The sequence below is a fragment of the Anopheles arabiensis genome, chromosome 3, assembly GCF_016920715.1.
Source record: "Anopheles arabiensis isolate DONGOLA chromosome 3, AaraD3, whole genome shotgun sequence".
Lineage (NCBI taxonomy): Eukaryota > Metazoa > Arthropoda > Insecta > Diptera > Culicidae > Anopheles > Anopheles arabiensis.
The window spans coordinates 65,017,456-65,043,203 of record NC_053518.1 but is presented as its reverse complement, the minus strand read 5'-3'; the positions used below and the strand labels follow the sequence as shown (position 1 = coordinate 65,043,203).

Genomic DNA, 25,748 nt, shown 5'->3' with positions numbered 1-25,748 from the left:
CTTCGTATCACTTCAGTTAATCGTTTGACGAAGGAAGTGACACAGGCAAACGTGTCTGAATGGAAGTAAGTTCTATGAACAATTTTTACGAACAAGAGGAAGATAGAGAGAGAGGGAGAGAGAGAGAGAAAGGGAGAGATAAAAGGAGAGAATGTGAGGGAGGAGAAAAGCTAACGCTCGAGATGATTGTTTATGTTTTTCTTACGCTTGCTGATGTTGTTTTCCCAGCTGTCGATAATTTGATTGCAGAAGGGATCTAAATGAGATGGAGAGGGTTCATCGTACGACAAGAAGAGTTTAAGTTTAAGCAGAATAACGAAGGAAAGAGGTTTACTGGTTTATTTACAAAAATCACTTAAAAAAGGAAAAAGAGTCATTTATTGTATTTATGTTTAGTACACTGTTACTGTGTGAATCATTCGTTTGACGTCTAGTTTGGGTTGATATGTTTGGGGTTACTAATTCTAGATTCTTGTCAATTTTTACTTTTTTAACATTTTGGTAATAAACCTGGTCTGCGTTTGTTTTAATTAATTTATTTTATTTTTGGTCTAATGGTCTTTACTCGTTTGTCAAAACAATAAAATAGTGATTGATATCTTATGGTTTTAATTACAGAATATAACGCACCATTATTTTAAATTATTTTCAAGATTTAACAAGTAGCAACAAGAGTTTAATATTCCATCGTTTAATCTGTAACAGGTGGAACTAACTCGAAAATCTGTTACGATTGTTATTCTGTAAACGTAAGCTATCATTAATCATATGCAATTAATCGCTCCTGTAATCCGTGTTACGATAAAGTTACTAATGTTTGTTGTTAAACTGTTTAAGACGAACAGAAAAAAAAACATAAATAATTACTACCAACCAAACCGTTCCAAGCTGACCCAACTTGATTCCAGCTTGTGGTTGGTCGGAGGGTTCACTTTTCCCTTGGTGGTGGAGCGAAAGTCGGCGATGCAACATCAAACTCGAATTAATTAAAGTTCGATTGGGCGAAGCGAATTGAAGTATTGGAGCTAGCCGTTTTGTTCCTCCCCCCGATGGTAATACCCTTTTTCTTTCCTCGGCCTTTGTACAGAAAAAAGTGCTCAATCCAATAGCGATGATGCCAAAGTATTACAGCACGCAAGTTTACGCAATTTTTGCAACCACCCAACTGAGTTGTGGGGTATGGGCAAGCCCCTCCGGCAGGGCAAACCTTTAAATACTTCCGGTGGAGCGTGTGTGGATAAACCAATTCAAATCACGATCGATGGCGATGGAGATGAGACGGTGGAAAAACCATGACGATCCCTCAAAAATGCAGAAAACGATCACACGAACATCGAACCGGATGAGTCACTTGAGGGTGATTATTTTTTCCACAAAACGTTTTTCGGGGCGTAATTAGCTTTTCGCCTTTTCCACCCATCACACACACACACAGTCACATCAGTTTCGCTATCGGGGTACGGATCGTGTCTCGATCGTAGACGAATTTTGCAATCAAGCCCATCGCGATCGTGAAGGATCACGATTTATGTGTTTATGTTTATGTAACGCGGATGAAAATTGAAAGTGTTGGTTGGAAAAATCCGTCCAATCAAAGGAAAGCTTTCCCAAAAGGCAAAAAAGCCGAACACGAAGGGTGTGTGCGGAGCGGGTAAGTTAAATTGAAGCATGATTGATTCGTGAAGTGTTCTGTTTGCCCTGCGCCAGCATCGTTGCGCGAGGCTTGTTTGTTTTCTTGTCTGATTTTTTTCCCTTTCCTCTGTTTATGTTGTAAATCTTGCCCGCGTTTCACTACTTCACACTGGGAACGATCTGTGTTGCTTACATAAATTCGGGCAACTTTGGCAGAGCTTTGGCAACAAAAAATCGACACGAAACGCTGTACAACATGGAAGAAGCTGGCTGGGTAATAAGATTACGGTTTTTTTTTGTCGTGTATCCATGAAAAGCTGGTCACGTTCGCGAGGGAGTGATTATGGGGTGATCGTTGCTAAAAGTTGGTAAACTGAAAGGTATCGCGGCAAGCCCTTCCGGAATAGGCAATTGGATTGGGATTTGTTGGAGATGGTCACGTTTGGTGTTGAGAAGAATTTTGATATAAAGAAGATTATCTCTTATTTGTTATACCTTTTTCAGATTGCCATGAAAATGACAAATACATACAACGACTAAGAAGAGTACAGAGCTGCAAACGGCCAAATTAAAAATAGAAAATGTCATGTTAAACATAATTTAAACATAATTTGTTCTAGAATATAACCACAACGAACTTTTGGTGCCTAAAAATATGCAAATGACTTTTGATTGATATTTTGTCTACTTCAAAATGCACTTCAAGTTAAAGAGCCAATTCAAAGCCTAATATTTGGTCAATTGCACCATTCCTACATCGCATTACTTCCACAATTGAACTTTCAAACCACGAAACGGCAATCGGCAACCTCTGTACACTGATTAAAGCTCTTTAGGAGGGGCAAAAACGTATTTATTAACTAGAAACCGTCTCACTACCCCACTGGGAGACCCATTTTCACCAATATTGCACACCGATCGTCGTTCGAACCGTTTACGATCACTTTCTAACGCTGGGCCTGGGCTGCCAGTGGCAGCCAAATCGCTCATTACTCGTGCCCTGCCCCGCTCTCATCGTATCGTGTGTCTGACTGTCGCCGAATGATTTCTGCCCACTCGTGAGGTGTACCCCTTTTTGTTTTGTCCATTCGAAAGTACAGTCTCATCTCGTCACAAACGCAACGAAACCAGCAACGACGAGATTCGCCACACCACCGTGTGATCGATTGATCGATTTTTAGTACAACCTTTTCCCGGGCTGCTGGCTGTTAAATTTATTGGCTGGGCTTCCAATAAAGCCGCCAATAACGAACGAGCTTAATTGTACAATAGATTCAGGGCGGGCTCGATCGGCAATCAAGAGCTCGCTGACAACCGGGCGCCGCTGCCCTGGCTTCCCTAAACAAATTTCCATTTTTCGTGCCCTTTTGTCGATCAGCGCGGGTTCACTTTCTACCGAAGGTGCGGGCGCTAATCAGGCGTAGGGAAATTTTGAAACCACAAAACAAACAAGTCGCTGCTTTTCACTTCGCAGCGGGGGACACTTCGCACAGCACGCGAGGGAGCTCGACTCGCGGATGAAACGGCAAAATTGTACACGATTGGAAGAAAAACTGGACCACAAAAACCCACACACCGTCGGGCGGGCAGTAAAAATTAATAGCACCACCAATAAGTAGCGGAAAGAGTAAACACATACAAACGCGTGCGTGTCGTCGTGTACCAAACGTAATGCGCGGGCGAAATCTTCCGAATCCGCAGCTCGATGTCCGGTAGTTGCTGGAAGATATCTTGCACCGGGTTTTCCGTACAATTTTCCGTGCTCCTTGAGACGAGCTTTGTAGGTTGGGTTGTAAATCATTACCCGGTGAGGCACAATTTGACAGTGTACAAGAGTCAGGAAATAGTCAAGCCGGAAGCTGAACGGAAGCAGTAGAAGTGGACTATTAAACGGGAAAACAAACGTTTCGTGTTTAAATTTGACAGTATTGAACAAAGTTTGACAAATTAAAGTATTATAACGGTATTATAGTATTTAAATCTGTTTAAACTATTCAATAATCTTATTTTAATGTAATTAACAATAATAAAAGCAATTGTATCATTTTAATATTTTAAGACTAATTCATTGAGAAAAGCTTGAAACTAATCACATTTGTTTATTTATTTTTTTCTCGTTTTTATGTTTAGATGAAGAAAATAATGTATCTCGTTCGATCACACAACTAAAAACAGTCATAAATTGTAGTTTTCTATCAAATGAAATAAGTGTTCTTGTCTGTTTGTCTATTTGTTTTAAAATCTATTTGAATACATAAACTTTTTAGAAATAAAAGCTGAACTGATTGTATAAAAAATTCAAACATTTTAATGACAATTGCATAAACCAAAGTGCAAGAAGCAACTGAAACCATACCACACTTCCAACAGATAAATCGTTACCGAAACAATTGAATTGGGATGCGTTCACCAGTCCTCACCTCGAGGCAATTATTTACATAATTTATCGCCATAATTATCAATCTTGTTATTTTATAGCCAGCGCTAAAAGATCACGATAACACACGATATTGTTAGACTGTCAACAAGCGGGAATGTGTTATTTCCCAACAATTTTGTCAAAAAACCCACGCCCAAACCACTTCTTTTCCCATCACTATGGGGAATGGTTTTCCATGTTTTGGTTTCAAATATTAATCAACATTTTTGTCTGTGTGTGTGAGTTTGTGCTGCTGTAGCAATAAACAAACATCTAGCTCGCTCACTCCCTTTTGCAATTGGGATGAATCATCGAAAATTAAGGGCCGCCAAAGTCAAACAAGCTGCAAACCATTTTTACTTTTTTGCCTCTTCACTTTGAGAAGGGAAAGGAACCACACCTCCACCAAATTTTCATTTGGCATAAGATGCTCCAACAACACACACACACACTTCTTGTAATGGATTTTCACACGAAGCGGTTTTCTTTCCCGAAAACAAACGACGAAGCACACGACTGTCAAACGCGCCAAACACAGCTCGAGGATGGAACAATCCAATCCCCGAGAAACCGCTTTTCGGTGGATTTTTCATCTCGAACGCGCTCTCGACATTACTTTGCTGCCTCTTTTTTTTTCCCCATCATCTTGGCGGAGGGAGGGGCGCACGCACTTCACGGTTGATGACAGATCGTGCTAACGAGCTGCTGCTTACTCACATTCCAGGAATGTGTGTGCTTTTTTTTCTCTTACTTCATCGTTCTGCATGTATCAAGAAGCTGAACGTGTTGCTGAATTTTATCCAAAACACTTTTCCTGACCGTTCCTGGGAAGGGAAAATTTCACACCAAAGAAAAACCCACCCACACACACACAAACACATACTGGCGCCGAGTTCTTGGGAGAAGTGTGAGCGAAATTCAATTAAAACGATGTCCCGGCACGTCATGCGGCGAGCCAAGCGCCGTCCGCCAAATGCAGAAGAAGACTCATGCTGTGTCGGCAGTGTTTGTGTGTGTTTGTCATCGGCGCAGCAGAATCGATTGGAGCCACACGCCAGGGCCCATATCCAATTGCTACAGTGTATTGACAATAAAAAAGGTAAATAAATTATGCTACAAGCAACGGTAACGGACGATCGGCTATCACGTTACGCTGCCACATCCTGCTGAACGGGGATGGCAAAGGTGGATTTTTTTTTGGCAGCACCGGAACCGACTTACTAGGCTACACAGGGTAAGCTACAAAAGCAGATGACCTGTCGCACCCGCCGTCGGTGTTAGTTACACCGAAGTATCGAGGGGTTTTTGGAGGGAGGGTAGATACAAATCCCATCGAAAGTACGCATTATTTTCGCAAATGAGGCTTATCTGGTGCTTCACGAGGGCACCAGGGAAAGATGGTGTAATGGTTTATTGTTCGGAATAGGAAGAAAGTGGAGTTTGTTATCTAATAGACACTGTTGTTTGAAGTAACGTGTGCCAGTGTTGCAGGGAATTGGATTAGAATAAAACACGAACTTATTGTTTCATATTGTATGTCATCGACTTGGTTGAGGCATCCCAAAAATGGATGATATTAACTAATCCTCATCTCATTCATTGGACCTCATGCATGCATCAGCTGCATTCAAAACTCGCTGCCAGCTTTATAGAACCAGCTGTTCATCGATCAAGGTTGCCAAGAACAGCAAACATCTACATGACTCACGATTGGCTAGTCGAGAAACTGACCACCATGCAAAACACTCAAGCCCAAAACGGCACCGCCAATGATAAAATTTAAAAAAACTGCTCATTCGCGAGATGTTTTCGCTCCATCTTTGGATGCCAGCTGCTAGCGCACAAATGTCTCGAACACAGTTAGGGGAAAGCGGGGCAAAATGGGCATGTTAAGCAGTTTACTGGATATTCCTTGGAATATGCCACAAAACACAATTTTTCTTTCATTATTGCATGCCTCCACCATTTATCTATGGATTTAAATTGCCACCTAGAATAAAAACAACTTAAAAACATGAAAATAATGTAAAATAAAAAATGATGTTTTACGAGAAGCGTTTTTGACACGCGGGGTAAAATGGGCATAGCCCTGGGGCAAAATGGGCATATGTAAACAAACTGTGAAACGTCAAAACACTGGGGCAAAATGGGCCACAACAACTGCGCTTAGGTAATGGTCTATGCTTTTGCGCACGTTTCGTGAAATGTATTTTCGTTCTATCTTTTGTTTTGCTGAGCAGAAAAGCCCTTAAAATTCTTCCAAAAATATGTTATCAAAATTAAAACAGTTTTTACACGTTTAAATCTACAAAATCGAATGTTTTTAATCTGTGCCTGATATCATTATTGAGGCGACAAATACAACACCATAGCCTCACCAAGCGCCGTATGTCAAAAGCATCTGCCCATTTTGCCCCAAGCGTAACTGCCCATTTTGCCCCACGTGAAGCATTTTTGTATTTTTTGTTATATTAGTAAAAATACGCATTCAATCGCCTTGCTTTCTTCAGGCAAATTATATAGAAAAATCATATCTTTAAGAATATATCATGTACAACTTCAACGCATCCCTGTGACACTGGTTTAAGCTTATTTTCGAAGTGGCAAAAATAACATCAATATGCTACTAAACCTAATTTTGCACTTTTCTTGGTTATTTGTTATGTAAGGGTTATGAAACTTACATGGTGTTCATAGAACACTCTAATGAATACATTTTGAGCATTGGAAAGTATCTTTGTAGTCAAATAATGCTTAAATAGAGGGTGCCCATTTTGCCCCACATGCCCATTTTGCCCCGCTTTCCCCTACAGCAAATGAAGCAAACTTGACGATCGCTTGGCCACGATCCGATACGGTCCTCGTCGCCGCAAACGCCTAGCGGCGCGACACGCAAATTGTACGCTTACAGCCGTTCTGATCGGCCCCATAACACAAAGCGAGCTTCTGAGAGCGCGTGTAAGTAGTGAGTCAGCTAGCAGGGTGATTCTTAGAATCGAATGCTGGCCGATGATCGTCAGTCAATCATTGGATGCTACTGCTTCACAATTTAAGCACGACTTACGAAGTTAGAACGCTGCGTAGCAGTAAGTAAAAACAGCATAAACAAAGAGCACCCTCTGTAAGTGGCAATTTATAAGCGAACGAGCGCAATACTGCGCTGAGGAATGACGGGCTGCAGCGTGTAGCGTCGCCATTTGCATCGATAATGAGGAGTTTATTCGTGTGATTATGGTCTTAATTCAATAGAGATGTCGATTACGCTTAAGTCGTAATTGTTTTTATTAAATATAAATAAAGTGTTATCTAATTTCATTACAGGATTAAAATGGAGTGCGATATAAAAAGTACTATATTAAATAAAATTATCAAAAATGATTTTTTTGCAGTACTTCTAGTCCCTGCAGAGCCAATTAGAAGTCAAGGCACAGGTAAAGCAAGCGATTGGTCATGCATTCATATTCATGTTAAACGACAACAATAACAAGCGCTCATTTAGTGTCATTGGCTAATGGATGGTTCCGCGTACAGCAGGTCGTGTGTTCAATTCCAATCTGGATTTATTATCCGGGAAAGACTTGGGATGAATTTTTCAAGTGAAATAAGGTATTGAGTGAGTTAAATGTAACAAATTTATCTAACTAACAGGAGAATATTGAAAATCAAAAAGGGGTGGGGGTACGTAAATTAAAAAAATATAAGAAGATGAGATAACAACGAGGTTATGACAGCAAATTAGGAGAAAATTATTAGAGAAGATCTCTTATCTCATTAATAAGCACTTGTTTTTCCTTTCTCTATTAAAATGTAAATACAGGATACTCTCGTAGCTACTTGTATATTCATCCTTCTCAAATAATACTCTCTGGCCCAAAAAAAAATCTTCCCTCGAAAAGTTACGCGCTCCTTCGCTTACGCTCTGACACTGTAAAATAACAACACACCGGTTTCCCCACAATCCCATCGTCCGCCTCTAACTTTTTTTTCACATCCGAAACCCTAGAAGTGCGTCGCATTCCAGAATTGGGGACCAACTTTTTTCCATGCTTCTCACTCTCCCTAGTTCTCTTTTTCTCGCTTTCTCTCTTGCTCCTTCCCTTTCTCTTTCGCTAGGTTTAACTAGACCCTTCCAGAGAGACGATTTTCGCGAACAAATAGCAAACCCACGTATCGATTACGTACCGTCGAACTTCCCAGTACCGTCCCAGCGTTAAGGTCACTGTAGGAGATGGTGGTGGTATTTGTGTTGTGCCAAGTGAAAACTTTCCCTCGCGGAAGAATTCCATCAAAAGTTAGACCCAAAACAAAAATCTTTGGAAAACTTGGAGCCCCCAAAAACTGAGCCCTCTCTCTCTCTCCCTGTCTCTTTCGCGCTCCGTTGCGGACGAAACACATTAGCTCCAAGGGTTCAGGGTTTGTTGGTATCGATGACACGTTGAATAGCAAATTTCCATCCCACAGGGCCCCGTGGAAATTGGTGATTGATTCCAATTTTCCAATGGATGAATCACATGCACACCCTTTTCTCGCAATTTCTTCCCCAAAGTGTGAGGATTGTAAAAGCTTTTTTTGCAAGCGGTTGATTGGATCCGTATAACAAGATTTGCCTATAATTGAGTTTTGAGTCCCCCTTTCGCACTCGCTAGTTCATTCACAGGAGTTGGCATTTCCCACGGTACCAGGGGAGAAAAAGAAGGAAAAAAACAAACAAACAGGATCAGAACAGGAAGTCTCGGTGTTGTCGTTCCCCACCCGGAGGCGACATTCTATTGAAACACCCCTAACCTATGCTACGCATTTTCCACTTGCTCTGGCTCAACAACTCTACGCTCGTACTCGCTCTCTCTCTCCTTGCGTTGCGCGTTATCTCTCATTCTCACGGCAGCATCTCGCAGCATCTCATCTCACCCTAGCCAACTCTGACCTTGAACTTAGCAGAGAGACGCAAACCTGGAACACGCGCTGGAACACAGGCAGTCGCCGTAGCAAAAAAACGACCCCCAACCGGGGTGGCTTGCTTGGATCGAGTTGGGGTGCAACACACACACACACACACACACACACACTGGCCGTTTTGTTTGTGCGTGCTGTTGCCACAAAGAAATTCCACGAGCAAATTGGAGAGAAGCTGGCAGCAAATTCCCCTCGGATGCTGTGCTGCGTTTGGATAGTGTTTTTCTCTCCCAACAAAAAACCCAAAAAAAAACAACATAAAGTCATAATATGCGTGTTACTTTTTACCCCTCGGTTGTATGAAAAATGCTGTATGGGGTTTTCCATACCTTCCTACCACGCATGGACTGCTTATCCCCGGTCATTAGCAAAGATCAAACGACATGGGAACGGGGGAAAAATAAGTGTAAAACAAATAAACTCGTCCTTGGCCATGCCATTGAGGGATCGAATGGGAGAGAGAGAGAGAGAGAGAAAGAGCAAATAATAGGAATGGTTTCGTTCGATTAAAATAATAAACTGATGATGAAAGATTTCCTGCTTGTTTTGCCCCATCGTTAGCTAGGAAAAACAGACGTCATTTTCTAAGCGCAAAAAGGTCACGATTGGAGCAACTTTTCCTCTCGATTACTATCTGCCGAGTTCGAGTGCTCTTTTTGTGCGTTTTCTCTTGTGGTTTGTTTTTGTTTCGTAATTTGGCAACTTTCTTATCAATAATTATCTCAGGGAGCAGGAACTGCGTGTGCGAAAAGAACATGTGCGCCTCGTTGAACATCGTTTTGCAATATGCGCTAATTGTTGTTCTTGGTTGGAGGAGGAATAAGAGGTATGAAGTTCTTGCTGTCGTCTGCTGCATTTTTTGCTGACACTTTAATTATCGAATTCAGGCACCGTTTGTCGGTGTGCTCATGTACTATCGCACACACCATCATCATCATTGTCGCCATCGCCGCACACTTTGATCAAGAGCCGCCTTGCACATGCCTTTGCTGTCTCATCTCTCACTCCTTTACGGCCACTTTGACGACAAACTTTGTTGGGGGTCTGTTGTTCGGTCGGGTAAGACGTTCTACACTTTGGTTTCCTTTTTCTTATCGTTTTTTTCTCCTCTGGTTCCTGCAGCCCACAGCCTTCACAGGGGTCTTGGAAGATACAAAAATCCACTCACTTTACCCATCCCGGATGCCATATGATTCTTTCAACACAGACACACACAAACACGGACATGCACAGTGCACAGCCACCGTCCAGAGAGAGCGCGTGATGCATCTTGGTTTCTTGGGCCTTGAGTTTTTCTTCCCGTTTCCCATTCCATCCCGTGCAGCAACTGCACATGCACACCATGCAACCATTTGACCAACTAACACACACACACACACACAGACAGGCACAAAAGCACATCTTTCTCCCTTTTTCGATATTTCCTTGCCTTCCGTCTCTTCCATTTCAAGTGCAGCACAAAATGCACTTAGCGAAACGAAGCGCAACAAAACGCACAACCACACGCAGCTTCCTCCCTCGCAACTCGCAACCACCACCATCGCCAGCGAGGGCCAAGGGAAAGGTGATACGATGCGCACCAGCAACTAGCAACAACAATAACCGACCCAAAGTAGGCAACGCAGCAACAAACAGAAAGCAACAGAAGAAACAAAAAACGGCAAACGCATTCACGTTTTCGTTGATGCACGCGGTTGCATTTCCGGACCGGACGACGATGCAGCAAAAATGGGCGAGAGATGGAGGAGGGAAGGATATGGGGAAATATTTGCGAAAAGTGGGGCTGGTGGAAAATGTATGCAATTGGATTAATACACTGTACCAACCTACTAAATATGGTCGTAAACGGGTTACTCTGGTGGCGCTGCTTCTGCTGCTGCTGATATTCGCTCTCAACGCCACCATGCATCGCTTGCGATCTGTATGCACTTGATAGGTTGCACTTTATTGCATTGCACGCACACTCACACACACACACATACAACCTGAATTGCAAGGATTTTGGGGGTTTGCAATTTAATTTGTTTCATTTTCAAAAAAAAAAAACTGTCACCACACACACTTCCAAAATCACCGTTTTTACGCACTGGAAAAATAACACCCCACAAGCCACCAAACCTCCACAAAATTTCCCCCCTCAAGTGCACCTTGTAAAATGTAAGAAACGTTTACTGTTTTCTTTCCCCTTCCCGCTCAAAGTAATGCTACGAAATGCGATTAATTTCCCGCTGTAAGAGGAAAAAACACACACACACACACACATTAGAGAACTTTACTTTTTCTGTTTGAACACGGCGAAGCACGCTACAACTACGAACCGGACGCGTACGAGGCGAGAGCAGAAATACGACAGAATCGGAATTTGTTTTTTCTGCAACGCTCTACGCTCTCTCGAATTGTGACCGATTTGCGCGTGCCTTCCCATAGTGCTGCGGTGCTGGTTTTGGTGAGAGAGGGTACACGAAAAACTGTGTGTGAGAAAGAGAGAAAGACAGCGATGTTGAGAGGAATCGAAAGATGCTGGAGAAGAGGCGGCTTCTACAATGTGCGAGAGTGAGGTGTCACATACTAGGGTGCTTTTTGTCTCGCTTCATCCTACTGTGAGCAGCCAATGATTGGTAGTGAAGCACACGGGGTAATTTCAACTTAAATTTAGTTGAAGTAATTTTTAGCAATTGTTTTATTTTTATTTAAAATTATGCCCAAATTCCCACGGTTATTGTTTTCATTCCCAAATTTATGGTAAACGGTTTTTAATGGTTTTTTATAACACCCAATACCATGAATACACTCTTAAGAATTTAAAGACAATTATAAAAATCTTAATTTTGAGCCAGCTAAAACATCTTCTCTCCATAAACCTTGGCACACCAAGAAACGTCAAAGGCCGAATGCTTCGTTTGTTTACATTGCATACTGAACCAAACAATTGCTCCCTACCCGTACAAAACGATTATTTCGGACGCACTTGTTTTCCAGCTATTTCTGGCTATATTTCTACTCCATTAGTCAATAGTTTGCCAAAAACCCGGCAATGAACGAGACAATGAAGAGATCACGGAAGAAGGTAGGTGGGGCCGGTGCACTTCAGTTTTACCCATTCTTCTCACCATTGGACCTGTGCCGCGCTTTGCAGACGATCTGGATGACCGAGGACGAAACGTTGAATCTCATCTCGGTCATACGGGAGCATCGGTGCCTGTGGGACCGGACGTACCGGATCAACAACCAGCAGCCGAGCCGGGAAGAAGCGTGGGAGACCGTCTCGCAAACCGTGGGCTGCAGCGCATACGACCTGATGGAAAAGTGGCGATCTCTGCAGTCCTCGTACAGGAAATGCAAAATGCGTTGCAGTAAGGCTTCTTCGCGGGTGCTACATATGGATTGGGCATGTTTTGTGATGTGCCGTGCTTAATTTTAGGAACTGTTGGACCCGACTCGGTAACCTGGGTGTACTTTCCAGCCATGAAATTCCTGGATGGACCAAACGAACAGAGCAGTATAAATGTAAGTAAAAGCAAGCGGGACCAGTAACGAAAGCACCAGTTGATTATGACAACATTTCGCTATAAATTCTCTCTCACTATTGCAGCCTCGAAAGATGCGTGTGGTGTGCAAAGGTCCCAACAATATTAATCCAGTGCGCAAATTGAAGCTAAAAATGCGAAGGGTACTATTTATAACATTTCTTTCGATCGTTGTGTGCTTTAACATACGCTTCTATTTCGAATATTTCCACAGAACCTATTTCCAAACAGCGTCACACAACGACAACCGATGCAAGACAACCCTCCCACGGCATTGAATCAACCCGAGCCACCCGTCGATGGTGTAGTAAAGAATGAACCGGCAATGGATTCACCATCTCCACCAGCACCGCCACCCGATTTCGCTGCCGCTCACAATGAGGTTGAGAGATTGGAAGAATGTTCAGCTCGCCCTCCCGAACCGAAACAGATTCCTCGCAACCAAACGCACCATTCGATCAGTATTCAACCGCATGCCGTCGGCGAACAGGATGAAGATTTTTTCTACGTACAAGGCGTAGCGTACTTACTGAAACAGTTTCCGGCTCCAGTGAAACGAAAGCTTCAGATTGAAATTCACGACCTGATCGTAAAGGCGCAGAAGCGGCAGTACGAGCAACAGTTCGGAGATTCATTTGACTAACGGCAAACAAGTACAAGCAGATGATACGCGAATGACATGACTTATTTTAATTGATTGAACTCTGAAAATATGGAAAGGAAACACAGCTCGTGACAGATATGGAATGAAGATGGAATTAAGATGAAAATAATTGAATAACAAATGAAAATAAAACTTTTCAACAACTCAAACCGATTCATTTTGCTATGTCCCATTCGCATTCATACACACCTTGATCGACACATCTTTCACTCATAACCTTGGTCTTGCTCTGAGCTGTCGTCAGGACAATGTTTACATCCACTACGGACGCTTTGTTGTCATCGCTTTTCTCCTTCTGCTGGTTTCGGGCGAATTATTTTGCACGCATTCAAAAATTAACGCCGGAATTCTAACAAAAAGTGATAAAAAACTAATTCAAAATGAACAGAACAGTGAAACCGCGCAAGAAAAAAGTGAGTGCAAAGTTCGCTCGCTCAAACAAATTGCAGAACCATGTTGAACACTCTTTCCCTGTTTTTGTTTTGTTTTCCAGAGCATAGAAATGACACGGGAAGAGACGCTCTACTTCATCGAGGAGCTGAAAAAGTACCATTGTCTGTGGGATCGCAACGACGAGGGCCACAAGGATAAGCATGTGCGTGACACGGCGTGGGGCGAGCTTTCCGTCAAGCTGGGCTACAGTGCGGACGATCTGGTGGAAAAATGGGCCTCCCTACGCTCCTCGATGCGCCAGTACCGATGCACGATACGGAAAAGGAATGCGGCTGGCAGTAAGTGCGAAGCGGTCACTGCGGTTAGTTTTCCATTGGCGTTTTGCTAAAAAGGGTTTTTGCGTTTTTTTCCCCCCTTTCCCAGTTGACACCCGGCTGCCGTTCATCAAGTGGCCCTACTTTTCGGCCATGCTGTTTACGGTAAGCGAAGAGCTGGAAGGTTTAGAAGACAGTCCTATGATAGCGGTAAGTGTGCCGGCGTTTTGCTGTTGTTGCAAACTCTCTAGTCGTGTCGTAAATACAATTTCAGCCACCGACAAGGATCCGGCTACCGCGAGCAGACCAGGATGAAGGCGAAGCAAGTCCATCGAAACGGACGAAACTGGAGGACGCATGCATGGAGGAGTCGAATTCAGAAGAAGTTAGATTGCAAATGAATGATTACTGTATTCAACACAATCATATTAACAACGTTTTGTTTGTTTCCTTTTTTTTCAAGCTGCCCACAAGCTCCACAACAACGCAAGAAGTGGGCGATCTAGTGATTAAACGAGTAAGTACTCTGCGACCAACCCTAAAAAAGGAATACAGTTTCCGTACAGAAAGTAGTGCTGTAAAATGTCAATACCATCACCATGTGCGAGCACAATTGCACATTTTATAAAATTGTGGTGCCACACTTCGCACAGTTTATGTGCTCCGCACACAGACTCCGAACACAGTAACTGTGCGATAACACAGTAATTGTGCGGTCGCACAGTAGCTGTGTGCGTGCACAAAAACTGTGAGGGAACACAGCTACTGTGCGACCACACATTAAGTAGGCACAGTAGACTGTGTGTGCTACCACAGTACCACACAGTGAAAAGTGGTACTTGACCCATCACTAGTCATGACATGCCGAACGCGACTTGCGAATGCTTGTGTCCAACGCGATTCTCTAACTGTGACAAGCTGATCTTACATTTTCAAGGAGCTCTCATACCTGTGGGACACGTTATTGACTCTTTCTTTAGTGAAATTATCTTATTGTAATGGGAATTGGACTCTATAGCATCTTTGTTGGACAAATCCAATAGGAATTTCCAAGGAGCCTGTTCATAAGGGGTGCCCAGAGTCCAATTTCGATCGTATGTAGTTCACTTCGCATAAGAAAGTGTCAGGGAAGTGTCTCACAACCTTGAGAAGCCCTGTAAAACCCTGTAATGCCGGTGCAAGCATAATTATGATATTTTTTCTGTCTTTGAACAGACTGAAACGAAGCTCAAATCAGCTCACGTACACAACTGAGATGATCAGAGGTGAGACTCAAACACTGAGTGGACCAATCACATGTTTGATGACATTTTGCTTAGCACCCAACTCTTGGTCACTCACTTGGTCACGACATTTTCTGTCGGTGATAATCAATCTTGGAATATACTGGGCGTGTGATCCCAAGCAAAATGAGCATGCTTTCTCGTCTCGTCTGCTTTGATTGTCTGTCGGGTCAAACAGTGCGAGAAAACATGCTCATTTTGTTGCTTGGGACCACTCGCAAGCACCGCATATCCCCCATGATGATCGTGATGATCACCGACAGAAAATGTCGCGACCAAGTGACTGACCATGAGTTGGTTGCACAAACTGTCACCAAGCATGTGATGGTCGCACCAACAGTTTGAGTCTCACCTCTGATCATCACAGTAGAATCATCACTCGTGACGCTATGACTGTGACATTTTGCAGAACTGATCACAGTATAAAAAAGTCATAATATAGTGACTGACCAAGCAATGGTCGCAAAAATGTCTCGCCAATCATTTTGAGTATCACCTGCGTTTTTCACAATTCAGTACGTGGCGCTGACATGGATTTTTTTCAGTCAGATTTTTTTATGACATCGATGGTGACATTTTGCAGCACTGATAGAAAGTTTTCATTTTACTCACCATTACTCCCCAAATAAATAGGCACCACCCCCCGCACTGATTAGGCCAGTGAAGCAGTCCAAGCTGATGGCCAAGCCGCGCTACAGCATGGCACCGGAATTTGTTGCGGTCAAGGCGGAACCACGGTCGCGCTCGCCGTCACCGACCCCGGGCGAGGTGCGCGGGTGCAATATACTGCACACACAGGACGAGGACGAGATATACGGGCACAGTGTGGCGCTGCTGCTGAAACAGTTCTCGGCCAAGACGAAGCGGAAGCTGCGCATCCAAATACACGACCTGATAGCGAAGGCGCAGAAGCACGCGTTCGAGAAGCAGTTCGGTGTGCCTTACGATGGGAAAAAATGATAGCTTCCAAGGAAGGCGCACAACAGCAGCAGTAGTGTGTAAGGAAATAGAGTATTATTAAGTTGTTTTTCGAATGTATGACGAGCATTTAGCAGACGCCACAAACCCCACAAATTGTGAAGGATTATGTTCCGTGTATTTTAAGGATTTCGTTATCCTTCGTTTCAACAATGAGAGCGAGAAAATAGTAACAAGAGTAATACATGTCTACCACACCGACAATTGGCTAAATCACACTATTAAACAGATTTGATCTATAGTGACACGCGCACGGTGTGCGGTCTTGTCATTGTTTTTGCCTACGCAATGGCCCACCCCCGCCTTCCCCAACACATACCTTTGGTAACGATACAACATATAAACGTAGAACCCCTCCTCCCAGCACCCTACCCTACAAGCCCAACACGAATGGATTAATTTATACGGCAATTTTCTTCCCCTTATCCTACCATCCCCCGCCGTCCCACTTTCTAGTATGGAATTTGATTCTGATAATACTGGATCATGTCGTACGTGCGCGTGCGGAAGTTTTGGTACGAGTTGCGTATCACGCCGAGCATGTGGGCGGCCGCCTCCTTGCTGTTCTTGGTCGGCACGAACCGCTGCTTCAGCAGCGTGATCGTTTGCCCTCGGAAGCAGGGCAGCCCGGTGTCGAGCATCAGCGACACCAGCGTCACGATCGCGTCCTGGTACGGGCGAATCGCGAGGAACGACTGGACGCACAGATCGCAGAACCATTTGAACGGGGCCGCCTCCATCTTGCCCCCCATCACCATCACCATCTCGTCCGTGAGCTTAAGATCCGGCTCGAAGCCAATGTTGCCACCCGGGGACGATTCAAACATGAAGCCAAAGTCTAAAAAGAGGGAAAACAAATTGAATAAAAGTTTCGTTCCAAATGTACCAATAAAGTGGAGATGTTTTCGAGAGCGAGAGAATATATTACCGATATGAATAATATGGCCATCCTTGTCGATCATGATGTTGCCGTTGTGGCGATCCTTTATCTGCAGCAGGTACCCGATCACCGAGTAGGCGGCCATCGATTTGACAAAGTTGCTGCGGGCCGACTGGAACTCTTTGGACGTTTCGTCCCCGTACTGGTGCAGAAAGTACTCGTACAACCCAAAATCGGTCTGCCGGCCCAGCTGGTCGCGTGATTTCGCGTTCGGCACACACTCGATCACACCACACTGGGGTGGGGGAAGGAGCGAAACAAAAGAGTATTAATAGACAAATTCAAACGATATCACACCAATTTCCGCTCCACTTACCCCGGGCGCTGTGGCGACGACACGGTACGGGAACAGGTACAGCTCCAGCCCAACCTGCTGGAACACGTTCTTGAAGATCGAAATCACTTGCAGCGCCAACATGTCCTGCCGCACATCGTCACCGACCTTAAAGATGGCCGCCTGCCACGCTTCCGGCCCAAGCGAGTTGAGGCGCGGCCCGTCGATCTGCGAGTCCGGATTGTTCGACACCTCCATCGCCATCGTTTCCAGCTCGGTGATGCCGCAGCGCTGCACGCGGAACCGGGCAAGGTACGGCGCCTTCGCCGCACTCTGCATCGGTGTGCCGCTGTTGTAGTCGATGTCGAGCACCATCGCTTCCGGGTTCGAGGGAAGGTAGCAGCCCGACTGGACCTTGATGCGGCTGAGCGCCTCCAGGCAGGCCTTCTTGCGCGCCTGGCCCTTCGGGAACGAGCGAATCTCGCCGCTGACGGCGGTAATTTTGCCGAAGAAATCAAACTCCCGCTCGTAGAACCGCTTGGCCGGGCCGGACAGGGACGAGATGATGTTTTGCGAGAGCGATTCCAGTGCGTCGTAAAGTGCTGGAGGGGAAATGAGAGAAAATAATGAAAAGAGTAAAAAGAAGTAAAAGGAAAGTGATGTGCTTTTCCTTACAGTCACGATGGTGCATCTCCTCGTCGATGTACATGTTGGTCTGCATGTTCCAAACGAGCTGGTGGGCCACAATTTGCGACCGTTTGGAGATGTGCTTGATCAGCTCCGTCACATAACCCATCTGGAAGAGGGCAAAAAACGAACAAATTAATCGTTTTTCTAATACTCCTAACCAAGAATGTCCCTCTAACGGCTTACCGTATCGTGTCGTAACGCTTGCACCAGCTGCGGAATGTACGGCAGGACCGCTTCGGCCGGGTACGAATTGAGCGTCTTCACCGCGTACTGCGCCGTCAGCGGATGGGTCGGATACTGGCGTGAAAAGTACGACAGCGCCTGTATCGGGTTCACCCGCGCCCACGTCAGCATGTACACCAGCTCGGGCGCTTCGTTCAGCACCGTCTTGGTGGTGACGAGATACTTGAGCGCCTCGGGAATGTGCACCGCTGCCATCGGGTCCGAACAGACCAACCGGGTCACCTCGTCCTCGATCGTTTCCGCATTGCGGATGCGCTGAGGCAAAAACACCGCCAGCGCCGGATTGTACGACCAAGCCAACCGCGTGAAGTCACGCCAAACGTTCAGCTTCATCGGACGTGCCCTCCACTCCGCCACGGACTCTTCGCCCGGGATTTGCAGCTCGGGCAGGGCGAGTGGATTGGCCCAAATCAGCATAAACTCAATCTCAACGGCCAGCAGCTCCAGAATCAAATTGCGCTTCTTCATGTAATCCTTATCGTACGCATCCTTCGGGTACGGTGGACGCTTGATGCGTGCCGATCGCTTCGAAAGCGTCGACGTCGAGTGCGGGATCGTGTTGTACCAGCCGGCATTACCGCTGCTCGTCGAACGGGCCACCTCACTACCGGCCAGCGAAACCGTATCCAGCGACACCTTCTGCACGGACAGATTGACCGACGCCGTGTGCAGCTCGTAATCGCTCACCTCCGACGCGACGAGATGCTTCTTCTCGCTGCGCATCGTCTGCCAGAACTTGAGCAGTATCGCAATGTCCTCGAGCAGCGCCTCGCGTGGCTGGCTCGGGCAGAGCTGCGGCCCGCAGAAGTAATCGAGCGCGTTAGCGTAGATCCGCTCGCGCAGTATGTTGCGCGCAAGCGATTTGGGAATGGTGTTGCCCTGCAGCAGCGACAGTCCACACTGGAGCAGCTTGAACCGGCACCCCACGGTGGAGATGTGCCGATTTTGCTTGAAATCCCTGCTGAACGGTAGACAGCGGTGAAGCAGCATACAAAACATTTCCACCTTGTCCCGGTTGCAGTACTTGGCCGTGTCGACCATCTCCGATAGCAGCTGCAGCCAGATCAGATGCGGCGCAACGACGATTGGCTTCGGCACCAACCGACAGCCTTCGTACGCAGCGAGCGGACTCGTCACATCGTGCTCCTCCGAAAACAGCCCCATGCGCTTGTCGAACGTCGTCTGCCACGCGGTCACCATCTCCTGTATGAAGCACAGCTCCAGATCCTGCCGGGCGGTCAGAATCCACTGCCAGCACTCGACCGCCGTCTCCATCGCGCTCTCGGTGAACAGCTGCACCTGCGAGGAGGAGATCGCGTGCAGCAGCTTCCGGTTAGCGCTCGAGCACAGTATCAAGTAGGCGGTCGCGCGCCACAACGCTCCACGATGCTTCGGGTCGCTCTTCTCCGCACAAGCGTCCCACACATCCCGCACGAGCCGATCGGCCAGTCCCTTCTTCTCCTCATCCTCCAGCACGGACAGCAGGCCGGAAATCTCACCCGCGTACTTGCTGCGCAAGCAAAGCACCGACACAAACTTCGAAGTGTCACTGTTAACGCAGTGCGGTCGCTTTGTCGCCGTCGGAATCGTTGCGTTCGCTACCCACGTGTGCAAAATCGAATCAACGGCCAGCGCCAAGCCGCTGTGGTTCGAAAGGCTCGTCGATGGCACCTGATTCGGGTACTCCTGCAGATGGCTGCGCGTTGATTTCGGTGCCCATTTCATCGCCTCATTCACGATGCCCTGGCACCGGTCGGCGAAATCCTTCACGCGGCTTTCCCGCGCCGGCAAACTATCCATCAGCTGCAGCGTGTAGGGCGTCGAGTTGACACGCAGCGTCGGCGTCTCCTCGTTCGGGTCGAGCGTGAGCGAGAACGCTAGCAGCTGCAGCACGTCCAGCATGCACCACAGCACCTTCCGGTTCCAGAGCAGGTGCGGGAACTTGTCGACCAGCTGGGACAGGTACTGGTCCGCCACCAGCTGAATTTGCTTGTGGATGTGGTTGAAGTAGACGAGCAGCAGCATCGCCTGCGATTCGAGCACCTTCTCGCGCACCGAGTCCTGCGCCAGCAGCACGCTGCGGAACTTCTCGAACACCTGATCGCCAATGCAGCGCACACACTGCCACATGCCGTACTTGTCCTTCAGCAGCGCATTATCGCACAGGTAGCTCAGGATCGGTTCCAGGCTCGGCTCAGACGCGTTCTCCACCCGCAATATCTCCAGCCAGTACACGCTCAGCAGGTAGGCGCACTGCGCGAACGTGAGCTTGTTGATGCAGGCCGTGATGTCCGCGGGCGGGTGGTCGAGCAGCAGCAGTATTTGGTTGCGCAGCTCCATCAAGCTAACGCTGCCGGACCGGATGGCGGAGGTGTAGTTTAGCTCGCGCATCTCCGACCGGTGCGCAGTCTGGGAGATGAGCAGGGGCGATTTGGCCGCTATCTGCTGCACGCCCTGGTACCAGTCGGACGGCCAGAGGCGCGAATTGGTGAAGCCCATCACCACGCAGTACAGCCAGAAGTCTTTGAACAGCTTGTGCAGGCGCTGCTTTGGGTTTTTGATCGGTGGAAGTCGTCGCACCAAGACCTGAGGAAGGAAACAAACGGTTAATGTTTTGAAAGGAAGAGGATAAATGGAAGCATTCCTCTTACCGCAATCACTGGAATCAGCATGCCGAGGTTGCCCGCACTCGAGCTAGCCTTCTGCGCACCGGACGTACTGTCCGAGGACCGTTCCGCCTCCAGCCCGATCTGCACGAACAGCTCCAGCAGCTTCCCGAGCAGGTCCAGCATCTCCAGCTCGCCCTGTATGTTGGCGGCAATGTTCGCGAGCGCATTGACGACCGCATCCGACACGTGGTGGTACGATTTCCTGTAAACACTGTTTCGTTTTTTTTAAACACCGACACAACGAGCAGCACAGCAGCACGGAAGTGTAGGTGTAGGTGATGGTGGTGGTCGTGGTGGTGTACCGTGGCGGAAGCAAAAATTTTGAAAATTTTAAATGACTGATTCAGACGAAACACAGATGACAAAGAGAGTGACAAAAACAAAAAATAGGGCAAACGACAACAAAATGCAAAATCTTGACCACCGAGTGGTCTGTGTTGTTACGCTTCTCTTGACGCACTAGTGAGGGATGAGTTCCATTTCCGGGGTGAGTCAAACAACCACACCAACAAGCCGGGTCAGTCACTCGGGTGTACGGAGATGGAGAAGAAAGTAGACACAGACACAGACGCAGGCAGAAGATAGAAAGAGTACGTAGCATGCAACAGAAGATCAACGAAACGGAGAAAGGGAAGAGGATGTAATCTGAAATGTCTTGAGATACTTAATCATATCATTTTTAGGGGAAGATTCGGCAGGTAAGATAGTTACGATTAGTTTGCAACAAATGATTTGTGGAGACAAAATAAAAAAGAGGATTTTTTTACATAAAATGAAACGAGATGCATGATGCTAACGAAACCAGTGAAAGATCGAAAATGAATTCCAATTAGAGCACACACACACACGCAGAATGGAAATAGAATGAATGATTGAAAGAGGGAAGCTTCTGAAGCATTCTTCCTGAAGAAACGCCTATTCGCCTCCTCGCACACATTACCTTTGCTCCGGATTGGTCGAGTAAGCGAGCGACGCGGCCTGCACGGTGACGCGCGAGAACATTTTCATAATCTCCTCAAACACCTGCGGCTCACACTTGGAGATGATCATGCAACCGAGCTGATCGACGATCAGCACATTCTGCTCCGATGGTACCTTGCAAAAGCGTTGGATGAAAAACTGCAATATGTTGTTGGTCGTTTTCGGCGTGTCTTTGAGCGCGACCGCCACGTGCCCCAGCATTACGATAATGTTGAGCGACACTAGGCTCGATTCGCTTTCCTGCTTTTCGGCGGTAAATAGGCGATTGGACACGTTCGCCACGAGGGCCGGCACACAGTACTGGTCGAGGGCGTGTGCTGCCCGTAGCGCGATGCTCAGATTTTCGATCGCTGCATCGCGCAACGCTTCGAACGCTTCCTGGGCGGACTTGGTCAGTCCTTTCGGTTTGGTGGCGTGATCGAACGCTTTGAAATCGGAGCCTTGTACTGTATAAAGCAGAGAAATGGGGAGAGCATTGTTAGATTGTTTGTTTGGGGAAAGAAGGGACTTCAATTAGTGTTGGGTAAATCTGATTCAGATTCGTGGAATCTGAATGAATCTTTGAAATTATCAATGATTCAATTCAATGAATCTGAATCTCGGTTGGCAAGATTCAGAAATCTCCAGGGATTCATGAGTCTCAAGGGACTCATAATCTTCAAAGATTGATAGAGCTTGAGCTTCTTATGAACGTAACAATATTGTTGTTTGTACAGGTTTGTTTTGTTACGACGGGCATGGTTGTTAAGTCGTGCGAGTTAACCACTGTACCATAGGATCGCGCAACTACAATATTTTGGAAATCATACATGTTTAATGATTCATAAAACCCTGGAGATGTATTGATCTTAAAAGATTCGGGAATCTTTCGAAATTCATAAATCCTCATAGAGATTCATTATTCTTCTTTAGACAAGAGAGATTCATGCATCTTTAGAGATTCGATACGAGATTAGAATCACTCATTAATATAAATGAATCTCAACGAAAGATTCATAAAACCCAACTCTAGTTTAAATGCCCAGCTCAATGCTACTTACCCACGATTCGGAAAGGAGCGTTCTCTTTGTCCTTCTTCGTTTGTGCTTGCGATTGCACGTGAAGCTTCGTTAAGATTGGGCTCGGATCGACCAGGAAGTCCCGCAGGTAGGATATCGAGGTGCCCGCAATATTGGGGAACTTTTGCGCCAGCTTGCCCAATCCCTGCAAACACACACAAACACATGGTCAATTTTAAAATTGAAAATTTACATTAAAAGGGAAAACATTACCTCCAAGCAAACCATTAGCAGCGGCATATGATCCATCACCACCTTGTGGCCGAGCACCGAGTTGAGCTTCTGGTACAGCCGACTGCACAGCTTATCGGCCTCTGTATGTGGGAGAAAGGGTTCCGATTAGATGATTTCCGAACTCCAAAATATGCTATCAACTCTCATCCGAGCAGAGCGTTGCGCAATCAAATCGGACAGAAGCAGGTTGAGAGGATCAACTTCAACACAACCAGACAGCAACCGCATTGCTTTGCGTGTTGTGAGTTCATTTTTTCGTTGTTTTTTTTCTTTGTTCATTTGTACAAAAAAACATACCCTTCCACCTGTCCAAAGCGAAATCCCCCGACAAAACTGTAGCAACATGAAACACGGGCATTATGTATAAAACAACGCAATGAAGGCAAGTAAAAGAAACAGAAAAAAAATAAGAAGGAAATAAGGCAACATATACATATATATGAACAGGACACAGAGCAGCAACACAATCAATCAATCAATCAATCAGAAATAAAATCAAAAGAAATCAAACTCGGTAACGCAAATCAAACAAAAAAAGAAAACGAAAGAAACCAAACCACCAAAATCACCTAAACCCATCGTGAATGATAAACTTTCTTGCAGATACGTTAGCAGGTCGCACAAGTTGTCGACTGGAACCGATAGAACATGGGTGGTCAGAGTGCGGAAAGGAGTGTTCGGCCGATTGTACCATGTTTTAGGTAAATACAATGAGCAGTGTAATGTGGGTGTGTGTTACGGTGTGAGATTGTGTTTGGATGTCCGGGTTAAGCTCAAACCGTACCTGTTTCATCGCCGATCGCCCAGACGAGCAAATCGACGCACGCCGCATTGGCCATCACGTTGATCTTGTACTTGTTGACGACGATGTTGCTAGGATCGCGCACACGATCGATGGCATCGTGCTGTTTGTTTTGCAGCTCGGTTTGGCCGATTAGGAACAGGCGCTTAACAAACTCCTGTACATCCTTCGTGAAGGGTGTTGGTAAGTCTACAATTTAATGGAAAGCAGTATTAGTAATCGATTCTTCTAATCCGTTCGCCTCAAACCCCTCTCACCTGTTTGATTTTGCAGTATCTCGCGCAGCAACGTCACCATCACCAGATTGATCGTTTCCGAGAAGCTCTTATACCCGTACGGTTTGATCTGATTCAGCGCGTATATATCGCCCGCCTGTTCGTCCAGATGTTCGAGCGTCTCCTTCGTCAGCAGCTTCTTCGCCAGCGCAAAGATCGTCTGCAGATGGTTGATCGGAAACTGGAGCCGATCGTTCTTCTCCATCGAGTCGCAGAAACGCATGTTCGGGAACTGGTTAAAGCTGGAGCCATACTTTGCGAAAAAGTACGTCGTCGGATCGTACGGCACGGAGTAGAACGAGCTGAGCTTCTTCCGGCTGCTGTGGATTGACTTTTCCGTCTCGCCCGCATCGACGGACAGGCTGCCCGACATCGATCGCGGTATGATCGAGCGGAACTGGCTCACGCTTGTGCTGTCCTTTGCGTCCGTGGAAAGGGGCGTTTCGGCCGACTTTATGACGAGTATTTCATCCTTTGGAAAGAGGCGGCAGAGTAGGGGCGGGTCACAGGCGGCATAACGGCCCATCGAGCGGCTCAGCCCGAGCAGCAGCGGAACGGTCGCTTTGCATAGGATGATCGGGGGCAGCGTGCTGCTCTCCTTGCTGCCCTTGATCATGTTCGTTAGGACTGTCAGCACCTCCACCTGGATGAGGATGATCTCATCGCGATGCTCCGGACATCCGACGGCAATGTCGGACAGCAGGCTGTTCAGGCAGAAGGCAAACTTTTCCGCCGTAGGTATTTCTGTAACAAGGCGCGTAACGTGATACACATTGCGTAAAGTTAATTAAATCACCACCAGCACCGCCAAGGGAATTGCTTCCGGGAGGGTGGCAGGGCAGGATTTAACACTCACTATCGATTTTGTTGGGCTTGACGTCATCGATCCATACGGCCTTCGGGAGTGCTTTGGCGAGCCGCAGCAGGTAGGGGATGATTTCCTTCGGATACTGATAGCCACTCTCCAGGAAGTACAGCCCGAGGGCGATGACCGCATCCTGGGCCCGGGCATCGAGACAGAACACTCCGGCCGCATTTTCCTGCGGGCAGTACTTGAACAGTGTTTGCACCTGCGAAAAGACACCAACAGCAGCAAAAAATACACAATGACTCAGGGGCTCCAGCGATTCGGTGGGACACACACGCACACAGCTTGCTACATACCTTTTCCCATGGCGTGGGCTTTATCATGGCCAGTACACGGGCCAAACACTGGACGGTTTTTTGGAAGGAAAAGCGCTCATTTCCCACCATGGCTGCGGAGGATATTTTTATCGCTACTTTTTATCAGCTCCACTCTGCTCTGCCTGTGTGCCTGTCTGGTCCAATTTTCGATCCCGTTTTTTTATTTACTTTTTTTGTGTGTTGACATTTGAGCGATGACGGCACAGTGGACTCGAGCAGTGTGCTCGAATGAAG

General features: G+C 46.4%; 4 protein-coding genes across 7 annotated transcripts in view; 2 read left to right on the top strand and 2 right to left on the bottom strand.

Moving 5' to 3' along the window:
- The window catches only part of LOC120899761 (serine-rich adhesin for platelets), a 61,139-nt gene extending 49,790 nt beyond the window's left edge, over positions 1–11,349 (bottom strand). The window contains exon 1 of the mRNA XM_040305954.1: positions 11,281–11,349. The gene's annotated coding sequence lies outside the window, so the exon portion shown is untranslated. The remainder of the gene's footprint in view (positions 1–11,280) is intronic.
- A 544-nt stretch (positions 11,350–11,893) lies between these two features.
- Positions 11,894–13,348, top strand: LOC120901460. Its single transcript, XM_040309429.1, has 5 exons — positions 11,894–12,071; positions 12,141–12,357; positions 12,426–12,511; positions 12,597–12,674; positions 12,746–13,348. The coding sequence occupies exons 1-5, from the start codon at positions 12,039–12,041 to the stop codon at positions 13,172–13,174; spliced, it is 843 nt and encodes a 280-aa protein (XP_040165363.1). The 5' UTR covers positions 11,894–12,038; the 3' UTR covers positions 13,175–13,348.
- A 99-nt stretch (positions 13,349–13,447) lies between these two features.
- On the top strand, positions 13,448–17,072 carry LOC120900411. Its single transcript, XM_040307379.1, has 6 exons — positions 13,448–13,608; positions 13,689–13,926; positions 14,012–14,112; positions 14,177–14,287; positions 14,366–14,419; positions 15,819–17,072. The coding sequence occupies exons 1-6, from the start codon at positions 13,576–13,578 to the stop codon at positions 16,143–16,145; spliced, it is 864 nt and encodes a 287-aa protein (XP_040163313.1). The 5' UTR covers positions 13,448–13,575; the 3' UTR covers positions 16,146–17,072.
- Positions 16,260–25,693, bottom strand: LOC120900410 (phosphatidylinositol 4-kinase alpha). Of its 4 annotated transcripts, none has more exons than XM_040307375.1 (14): positions 25,494–25,693; positions 25,186–25,399; positions 24,312–25,073; positions 24,037–24,243; positions 23,550–23,585; positions 23,232–23,332; positions 23,001–23,163; positions 21,920–22,406; positions 20,962–21,190; positions 18,251–20,896; positions 18,053–18,173; positions 17,420–17,979; positions 17,092–17,338; positions 16,260–17,001 (listed from the first exon to the last, which is right to left on the bottom strand). In XM_040307375.1, exons 1-14 carry the CDS (start codon positions 25,581–25,583, stop codon positions 16,616–16,618), a joined length of 6,249 nt encoding a protein of 2,082 aa, XP_040163309.1. In that variant the 5' UTR covers positions 25,584–25,693; the 3' UTR covers positions 16,260–16,615. The 4 variants fall into 4 exon arrangements, with proteins under 4 accessions (XP_040163309.1, XP_040163310.1, XP_040163311.1 ...); XM_040307376.1 differs by having other exon boundaries at positions 20,962–21,181; XM_040307377.1 differs by lacking the exon at positions 23,550–23,585.
- Between the last annotated feature and the right edge of the window lie 55 nt (positions 25,694–25,748).

Excerpts from the sequence above, each read along its gene's own strand:
- LOC120901460 (XM_040309429.1), top strand. The coding sequence starts at position 12,039 with ATGAACGAGACAATGAAGAGATCACGGAAGAAG. Across the intron at positions 12,512-12,596 it reads ACGAACAGAGCAGTATAAAT|CCTCGAAAGATGCGTGTGGT; the intron begins GTAAGTAAAAGC and ends TCACTATTGCAG. Across the intron at positions 12,675-12,745 it reads TGAAGCTAAAAATGCGAAGG|AACCTATTTCCAAACAGCGT; the intron begins GTACTATTTATA and ends ATATTTCCACAG.
- LOC120900411 (XM_040307379.1), top strand. The coding sequence starts at position 13,576 with ATGAACAGAACAGTGAAACCGCGCAAGAAAAAA. Across the intron at positions 13,609-13,688 it reads TGAAACCGCGCAAGAAAAAA|AGCATAGAAATGACACGGGA; the intron begins GTGAGTGCAAAG and ends TTTGTTTTCCAG. Across the intron at positions 13,927-14,011 it reads GAAAAGGAATGCGGCTGGCA|TTGACACCCGGCTGCCGTTC; the intron begins GTAAGTGCGAAG and ends CCCCTTTCCCAG.
- LOC120900410 (XM_040307375.1), bottom strand. The coding sequence starts at position 25,583 with ATGGTGGGAAATGAGCGCTTTTCCTTCCAAAAAACCGTCCAGTGTTTG. Across the intron at positions 23,586-24,036 it reads GGCGATCGGCGATGAAACAG|TTTTGTCGGGGGATTTCGCT; the intron begins GTACGGTTTGAG and ends ATGTTGCTACAG. Across the intron at positions 22,407-23,000 it reads CGCTCCTTTCCGAATCGTGG|TACAAGGCTCCGATTTCAAA; the intron begins GTAAGTAGCATT and ends TGCTTTATACAG.